Source organism: Amphiura filiformis, chromosome 2, assembly GCF_039555335.1.
Source record: "Amphiura filiformis chromosome 2, Afil_fr2py, whole genome shotgun sequence".
Taxonomy (NCBI): domain Eukaryota; kingdom Metazoa; phylum Echinodermata; class Ophiuroidea; order Amphilepidida; family Amphiuridae; genus Amphiura; species Amphiura filiformis.
The window spans coordinates 4,606,629-4,616,457 of record NC_092629.1 but is presented as its reverse complement, the minus strand read 5'-3'; the positions used below and the strand labels follow the sequence as shown (position 1 = coordinate 4,616,457).

The following is a 9,829-nucleotide window of genomic DNA, read 5'->3' as shown; positions in this document are numbered from 1 at the left end:
TTGCTGACGATGCTTTATGACGGCCGGTCCTTAAACCGTCTCCATGACGAGGGGATTGGCCCGATCCTAATGCGTGCTTCGCATCTGTTGGTGAGATAGCGGTGAGATTGTTGGAAGTAATAATGTTTTTGAACTTCGTTTAGATTATGTTGATGCACCAAAATTTTTTTAGGATGTAAATATCATTGATTTATTTTATGATCTGATCAAAGTTATGTAATTTAAAATTGTATGGTCTAGATGCAGAGTAAAATAAACCAAAGTTAATCTACGCAATGTTTAGTTTATTTGTTGTGTTTTTGCACAGCTGCATTGTGCTATTCCAGTTGAAATCCATACACCCCTAATGGAAAACATGACCTTGATCTCCCACACAGGGGATGTGAATTTTAAATGGAGTCGCCCATTCAGGTAACTCCATTTGAAATCCACACTTTATGTCTAAGGGGTGTATGGATTTTAACAAAAAGCCCAATCAGTGTTCCCTCCTATGGATTTTGCTGTTTGGCTACATTTTATTGAGATTTTTTGCCCAATTAGACCAAATTAGACAATTTTTTGAGATTTTTGGCCCTACCTATGGCAAGTCTTGCAACAATTGACCTTTTCGGTTAATCCCATAACACCTGAGATCAGATGTCGTCATTTAATGTCACGCATTACGCGGAGAGGGGGAGTGCGGGAATTTTGAATATCGCATGTTGAGAGCCGACTGTTTTTATGTTCAATATGAGGTTCTTTTAAATGAAACCATGTGATTTGTGCTTGATAATTATTTTTCTAACATATAAGGTATAATGTTACGATTGCCGGAGACTCCCTTTAAACATCAAATAATATCACACCATCGCTATATCTGATCTGCACTTTTTTTTTGTCATCAACCAATATTCATTAGAAAATGAAAATAACAGATTGAACAATACTTGTTGGACTGAATAGTCAACTTCCATCAATTATTAAGAACTAGGCGGTTACCCATATTTGGCGGTTCTCGGCTGGGCTCGATTACCTGGCTGATGGTGACTGTTCCCACCAAGTTTCATGCCCATATGACAGTTTTACTAATTTGACCCCTGGTAACCCCAAAATGGCCAAAATAAATGTTGACTGTACCCACCAAGTTTCATGCCCATACAACAGTTTTTACTAATTTGACCTAGGATGACCCATGAGTGACCTCGGATGATTCCAAATGACAACAGTTTTTACTAATTTGAACTCAGATGACCCGTGGATGACCCCAAAATGACCTTCCAAAATTTTGGCTCTAAATGTTGTCTGTACCCACCAAGTTTCATGCTCATACAACAGTTTTTACTAATTTGACCTCGGATGACTCCAAAACGACCTTCCAAAAATTTTGCTCTAAATGTTGATGGTACCTACATGTACCAAGTTTCATGCCCATACAACAGTTTTTAGTAATTTGACCTCAGATGACCCCTGGGAGGGCCCCAGGGTCAGATGACTTAACAAACATAAACCTCTTCTTGCCAGGACAGAACTAGCTACACCCACCCACCAAGTTTGAGCCCTGTACGACCTATGACGGCCTCACATTAGCAGTCACAGACATACAAACAGGCAGATCTACAGAGAATAGCATATTATTATTAAGAATGATAAATTGGCCTTTATTCAAATTGATGTCATTGCAAATGTACAAATTTGTAGGGTTAATTGAAGGCTATCTTTTGGATGAGCAGGTTTAATTGATTGTTTTAATATCATGATATATATAGGGAAAGTTAATGAACATTTGGTATCTACTGCTTAGTGCCAGAAGTGGGTAAGTGCAATAGTTGCCCTGTAAACATTTGGCAATTTATAATTTAGTTCGGTAGCGATGTCAATGCTTTTTCGCGGTTGCGCCGTGTGCCGACAAACCGCCCCTGTAATTGTGCGTGTACACGCAGCACGTTTAACTTAACGTGCACGATTTGATACTGCGGCGAGCGAAATACTCACATACATTGCTACCAAACTTGAGGTGAACCAAATTATACACACAGTACATTAATTGTACTCATCTACACATGGCAACTATTGCACTTACAAACTTCTGGCACTGAGCAGTCGATATGTATAATTTTTTATGTTGGTTTTTTGCTCCTTGTTTTTGCCTTTATCTCATTTTCATTATTGCTGACTTTGGTCTGAATGGATCAGACAGTGTCACATATTGTTAAGAAACCACAAGAAGACAGATTTATAGATTAATGATAATATATTTTATTATATCACAATATTATTAATTAATATACACCATAAGAGTCACAAACTTTGGAAGCAAATTATACCTTTATTTGATTAATTTTGGAATTTCACACACAAACTAGTTTATACAGTATATTATGATGTTCAATGGACGGACAGTTATGTAGGACGGATTCTTAATATTTTTCCCAAGTAATATTGAGGACGGAATGTTACTGATGGAGTCAAGTACTGTGGGAGCAATCAATAATGAGCTATTCTAGTTGAAATCCATACACTCATGGAACACATGACCTTAATCTCCCACACAGGAAGTGTGACTTTCATATGGACTTACCTGAATGGGTGACTCCATTTGGGATATACACCCATGTGGAAAATAAGGGTCATGTCTTCCATAGGCAGTGAATGTTTTTTTCAACTGGAATAGCCTTATATCTACTCTTTTTAGATTTTAGACAATACAATACAGTGGAAACATTTGCAGGTTAAAAAAAAATCATCAAAATTCATTTCTTTGCACCTTTAGCATACATGCTAACACAGTAGCCTGCCAGTGGTTAAGCTGAAAGCAGTGTATGAAAGACAAAATAGGAAATTTTACATGAAACTGCAATATCTCTACTTAAATACTGAGAGAAATTAGCTACAGTCTGTCCACTCTAAAGTACAAAGTGACAATGCGCGCATATACCGCGCGTAAACAGTGCGCAGTATTGTGTCTCTGCTGCAGGTATGCATGCCTTCAAAGTCGGCACAATGTATGCGTCCATACTTTGTACTTCAGAGTAGACTGACTGTATTTGAACAGGGTTTCAACTTTGTCTGTACTGCTGTTTCCTTGTTTATGCCAATTTTTCATTTCACAAATGCCTAATGACAATTTTAATGACTTATTCTTCATTTGTAAGCAATTTATACACAAGTTACAGTTTATAAAGTCAGGGGACAGGAATTAATTAGGTTGAGTACTTGTAATCAGGATATGACATTTTGTATATACACATTCATCTTCTTCAAGCTTCCAATGATAGCAGGTACCAATTAGTTGTGATATTGACAAGCCTGCTATTTGAGTGCAGTATTCCAGTTTAAATCCATGCACCCCCTATAGAAGACATGTTCTTAATCTTTCACACAGGGAGTGTGAATTTCAAATGAGGCTACTTGAATGGATAACTCCATTTTGAATCTACACACCCTGTGTGGGAAATTAAGGTCATGTCTTTCATAGGGGGTGTATGGATTGCAACTGGAATAGCCCATTCATTAACAGATGGGACTACAACCTGTTACCGGTTACTGGGCAATTCATTTACAGTTTTTTACACATTGCAAAACTTCTTATTTACTATCAACAGAGAATGAATAATTTATATAGGAGACTCATTCTTCAGTTTTTGGTTTTTTTTGTGAAGAGGGTCCATTATTAGGAGGATGGAGGGCTTTGAATTTGGTTATGTTCATATGATGAAGACTAGCATGGTACTACATTGTGGCAGTTTGTAAATAAAATCTTTTCAATAGAATTCAATTTGCAAACTACAGTGGCAGTTGAAGCCATGGTGATGACACTTGCAAAGTATTATGGGTAATATGTTAATCATCCTTTCACTGGCTAAACTCCATCTCAAGACATAATGCTTTGTGTATCATTGTCCATGGGTGGTTGATGTGCACTTGCTGAAGCAAAGATGACTTTCAGGTCCTGTGTAAGAGACAAAGTCAAGAATTTTAGAAAGCTGACAAGAGGCAGACAGACAGACCGACAGATATGCAGGCAGACAGGTAGACAAACAAGGGTGGCAGACAGGGAGGGGTGTTGTATGAAGTAATAATAATGCTTACCACCAAGGAGTGTAAAATATATATGAAATCCATACTGCGGAATATAAGCATGTTGGCAATGGCGGACAAAGGTAAGGGGTGCATTAGCAAACTCAAAATGGCACTAACAGACAGGAAGACACCCCGAAAAACAAGTTCAGTCCTTCAACATCTATGCATGGTCATTGGATTGTGCTGATAATAAGGGAGTCAAACTTACAGAGCATTGTACAAGTAAAAGGCTAAAGATAATAATAATGTGTTATATCAAAATAATGTATGACACTGGACAAACAGGCAGGCAAGCAGACACACAAACAGATCTTATCGGTAAATCCCATAAGCCATTGTGGGTAAAACTCTGACGGTGTCATGCCAATGCACACATCGTTATTGTGTTGTTCCTAGAAACCATGGTAATGTTAGTCACACCTTTTTTTTATAGTGGCATCAAACATTGGAATTCATTACCAAATTCCATCAAACAGATCACCAATTTGACCCAATTTAAAAATACCGTCAAAAACATCTGATGGATCAAGCCATAAGAACTGAGCAGAGTTCTTTCATTAGGTATTGATGGGGTTTGATCTTTTTGCTTTTGGTCGTAATTTATGTGCAATATTTTGGGTTTGGGAGTTATTTATTTATTTATTTATTTGGTTCTGTTGCCTGATCTGCTTGTTTCCCCCATTTCTTTTTTCTTTAAGGACCCCAATGGAAATAAGCTCAATTTTATTGAGGCTTTTTGGGCTATCCTTGGTACTCATCTGGTTTTTTCTCCATAATCCATATATTTCGTTGCTATATCTGGTATTTCATGCAATTGACCACATCTTGTATGTATTTATAATGTATACTTTTTTATCATATGTGCTGTAATATTTTTATGTGAGTACTGGATAAATATGTAAATGTAAATATATTGCACGCGTCACAGCTTTCAAATGTGCAGAAATGATGTTTGCTAAACGATGTGCACATCAGTATGACGTCAAATGACAACATCTCACGTCTACTTGCAAAGGCTTATGGGATTTACCAAGAAGGTAAATGCCAACTTACAGCAGCCTTATATCTATGACACATAGACAGGCAATCAAGGATAATAGGATGTTCTATTAAGGTAAAGAATGGCACAGGGTCCAGATCCTCATTGCCTAACTCCCGGTAAACTCCAGCTAAACGCTCTTGGGAGAATGTGTCCTCAGGGTCAGAGGTCACACTGAATCGATGACTGTCTCCTAAAGTTGGTTGTCCATGATGAAATACCTGTGACAGAGAGTATGGAGATACAGGGTTATTGAGCAAGATATCAGTCATCTCTCCTGTTATAGTAACTAAATGTACTTGTTATAAAGTTTGGGTATATCCAACAAAATGACATTTGGTAAGACCGGGTGAAGATCATATTTTATAATAGCTTTCTTCGGTATACATCTTCTCTCTCCTATACATACACAGGTATAGCTTGTATAAATCTGTAAGCATATAATAGGGAGTCGTTATGGAACAAATTGCTACATACCTGCACAAGAGATCCAAGTGGCACTGTAGCATTGAGTGCTGCAGCAGGAATCTGTTCTTCAAGCGGTCCTACATATGATACGGTGGGTTCCTTGACTGACGACACCTGGATCTCGTCTCCTTTCCAAGTCTCCACAGTCTGGAAAAACAGAAGGGACATTTTCATTTCATTATGATGCTTTGTTAAAACATAGCATCGATTTGGTCAATATACATTAAACTATTTTGTGCATTTAGTTTACACCAAGGGTTCATTTTTGCAGTAACAGCTACAAGGAGAATGTTAGCACATAAGAGCACAAACCATCTTCACTCTATTGGGACTGATGATCTACTCTGGACTACAGTCCTCAATATACTAGTACCAGCCAGGGTGAGGCCAAACTATTATCTGTTCCAACTTTGATGATTTGATGAGACAGGTGCCCTGATCAACTCTTGCTGTATCGAATACATGTTTATTTGCTCCATTGACATTGAATGGAATTTGTCCAGCGTGACGTCACGAGGTGTCACCGTATCTGGAACGTGCTATAGGATCTGCTGCAGGCAGAGTGGGGCTAATTGGTGTTGGGGTGTAAGTCACCATTCCACTTTATAGTAAATATTTAATAATACATTTACCAGATATCTACTGTACCTAATTTGAGTGGTACCAGAGTGGGGCTGCCCCACAGTCTTGTTTGTGCTCTCATACAAAAGAGGGTTTGAATTTGGCACATGTTCATTGGTACAAAAAGTTATAAACACATCAGGCAAGTTGTCACCAGAGGTGACACCACGGGGGGAAGGGTCAAAGATCTTTTTTTTCATCGAAAATGTACCATTTTTGCAGCAATTTCATGATCTAAAACTCATCCCCCCAACCCCTGGGAAAAAAATTCCGGTGTCGCCACTTCTTTGTTACTTGCCTGGGGCTAAGTTTTCAAAGGCATAAACTTTAACCAAAAGAAGATCCATTACAAAGGATACATGTTTTGGAACAAAAACAACAACAAGGGGTTTATTTTAAGGGAGAAACTATCAACAAAGGGGGTTAAGTATGAAGGGGAGGTTAAGAATGACTTGGGAATAAGGGATGGATCAATAATTATGCAGGGAGTGAAGGAATTTTGGGGGTAAACTTCTTCACCATGAGGAGGAACATATTCTATTTAATGAAGAGGGAGGAGGATTGGATATAAAATTTACAGTAAAGTACATGACGATCTCACACTACAGAATAGAATATCTTGTCTGGTTTTCCAAAACAGATTTGGTTCATTGAGTAAACATGTATACAACGATGAAATGCGGACACATATTTACATGATCATGCTATGTACTGGCCAAATGATGGAAATTCTCATCATTCGCGAACGATGACATGATTTTTAGCATGCCGATGACATTTAGCGGACACTTGATACTCATTATACTCAATAAACCTGTCTAGTCCATCAACAAAGTCTTAATAAAATAATTCCAGAAGACATTGTACACTTCCCACAATGCATTTCTTCCATTTCAATGTTCTATACTGATTTGCTATCTAGTGCAACATGGGTTGACAGTGACCAAAAATACCTCAATGAACAGGGCACATCCAGATCTTGCAAAATAAGTTCATTTCTAAAATTGACTATCGACCCATGTTTAGCCAGTCTACAAATGTATTGGCAGTGTCATTGGATGAAATGAGGTGATGTATTATAACATGTATTATGCTGCAAAGGTTTCTGTAACAAATCTTCTCTGTGAATCAACGTTTAGCATTGTGCCTGTACGTAGCGCACTATAAATCACTTCGCCTAAATTTGTAAGAACTAAGAAGTACATGAAAGAACACCAACATTTGGCTTTATATCACTCATACATAAATTCTAGACAGTTCATTGGTTGATTACCATTTGCCATTTTTACCATCACCCACTCCGTGTGATAGTCTTTACCATCATGTGCTTTGCCATAGTACGCCTGCGCCAAGCCGTGCGCTGACTCATGGACTCGCCGATTTAGTTATGGGGTGGACCCCAAATTGTGAAGTATATCACCGCAAAACATGGTGTTATGTTGATGAATAAATGTATTTCCTACCTTAAGTAGTATTTTAGTAATAGAATTTATGTATGAGTGATATAAAACAAATATTAACTGTCTTAAATTTGTGTAATAGTCAAAATATAATCACTCGCCGTTCCAGCTCGTGTAATGGAACAATCCATCTTTCACCGAGTGATTATATTTCGACCATCATACTCATAGACAGTTAATATTTGTATAATAGCAAGTGTGAGCATGATACAGAAAAAATCCATATGCCCCCTTAATCTCCCACATGCAGGGAGTGTGAATTTCAAATGGGGTATATGAGACTCCATTTTAGGGGTGTATGGATTTCAATTTGAATAGCACAGTGACATACTTACTGCAAGAGAACAAGGTGAAAAGTACATCTACAATGTACCCACAAAAGGCAGAGAAAAAATACAATAGTATTAATAGAATTATGTACCAAATCACTTATTTAAACAAAAACCTGATCCCTAAGTAGCTCAATACCAAGGGAACATGACAAATGTCATTTTATACGTTTTATGGATCCAGGTGCCCGTAAAAAGCCTTACAATTGATCTCATAAATGATTTACCATTGGTTTTTATGTAGCAGGAAATTACCAAAAACCGTGAGAGACAATGTGAAAAAGTAGCCCAAGGCTTAACCTAGAGTCCGAAGTTTTCTGTTTTACGGAAAACGGAAAAAATCACGGAATCGGAGGTACAACACGGAAAATGACATCTTTGTATGATGTGACAAAAATTGTTAAAAGATAAGAGAAACAAATGTTAAAAACAATCTTGAGTTGTGTGTGTCAATTTTTATGATATAAAATACTGTTTAATAATACCGAAATAAAACATCGTAACAGTCGGCCTATTATTGTGAGAATATTCCAATCAGAGCATATTGATTTCGATATTGAACACTTTGTCATGTTTATTGTGACATTAATATCATTAATGATCATTATTTATACATTTTAAGCTTTATTCATAAAACATGGATTTACAAATTTTACAACACGGATTACAACACGGAAAATGGATTTTAGAAAACGGTCAACTTCGGACTCTAGCTTAACCATTGGTTTCTACAGGACAGACAATTGAACATTGTGTATGCGTTCGACTAATATTTCCATCGTAATAATAAAACGACGGCTCCTGCGTTTTATTCAAAATCGCAAATTTTGACAAAACTACAGCACCTAAAGTCTTGATTTTTGCAGGGCAAGTATAATACAATCATGTAAAAAAACAGAATTTTGAAAAATATTGAGGGCATCCTCCTCAGCAAATGTTATAATATGGCTTTAAGATAGCTATTGATATTTTGAAAAAATATCTCAAAACTTGGAACTTTTAATTAATGTGGAAGCCTGTGGCTAGCAGCACACAAAGCATTAACCCAATCAGGCTGGGTGGACATACAGTCATCCAAGCATGCTAACCTCTTTCAATGTCTGCACTTGTTCCTCGTCCAGCTCTGGTTCTTCGGGTCCTTTTGGTCGCGGCATATGACGATTAGCCGAGACACTCAACGCACGGAAGAAGCCATTCATGGCACTAGGGGCAATGCTGAAATACAGGAGCTGGAGAAACAAAAAGAAAGCAAGTCACTTTTATAGCGTTTGGAAGCAAATTTTCACTCTTATGCACTTTATACTAATGTATGTTGTATACTGACACATACTACATTTTTAATTTTCAGATTTTAATGTTACACTGATCCATGTATATGTGACACTTTTATAGCACTGAGGCTAAGGCTTCAGATTCATAAATCAGCAATGTAATATTCATGCCAAATCACAGTTAGAGTTGATGCTGTCAACATTGGGTCCATCTTGTTCACTTTGGTAACAGTAATTCACAGGACCCCTTGGGCTTGCAGCATAGCATAACAGCACCCTGCAGTGATTTCCACAAGCTTTGGGCAAGATCTGTCTTATTTCTAGCACTAATGGCAACACAAATGGATTAACTTCAATAGCTGGATCTATGCATGTAGGCTCACATTCTACCATACAAGCTCAAAAATTTATAACCAGAATTCAAAATTTTCACCTTTTCACCAATTTTAATATCAGCACCCCAAAATCCAAAATTTGTAGTGATTAAAAGACCCATTTGTCTTGCCAAATAGAATAGCCCTTGCATGTGGGGCTACACTCCATACTAAAATATGCTTACAAAGTTTTTATAATGTAGCATTA

At 37.4% G+C, this 9,829-nt stretch overlaps 1 protein-coding gene across 1 annotated transcript in view; it reads right to left on the bottom strand.

The window, feature by feature from the left end:
• Window positions 1–2,276: 2,276 nt before the first annotated feature.
• Window positions 2,277–9,829, bottom strand: part of LOC140145796 (sperm flagellar protein 2-like) — an 80,793-nt gene continuing 73,240 nt past the window's right edge. The window contains 4 exon segments of the mRNA XM_072167474.1: window positions 2,277–3,928; window positions 5,113–5,319; window positions 5,576–5,713; window positions 9,065–9,205. Of these exon segments, the coding sequence (XP_072023575.1) occupies window positions 3,851–3,928; window positions 5,113–5,319; window positions 5,576–5,713; window positions 9,065–9,205 (564 nt within the window). The 3' untranslated portion in view covers window positions 2,277–3,850.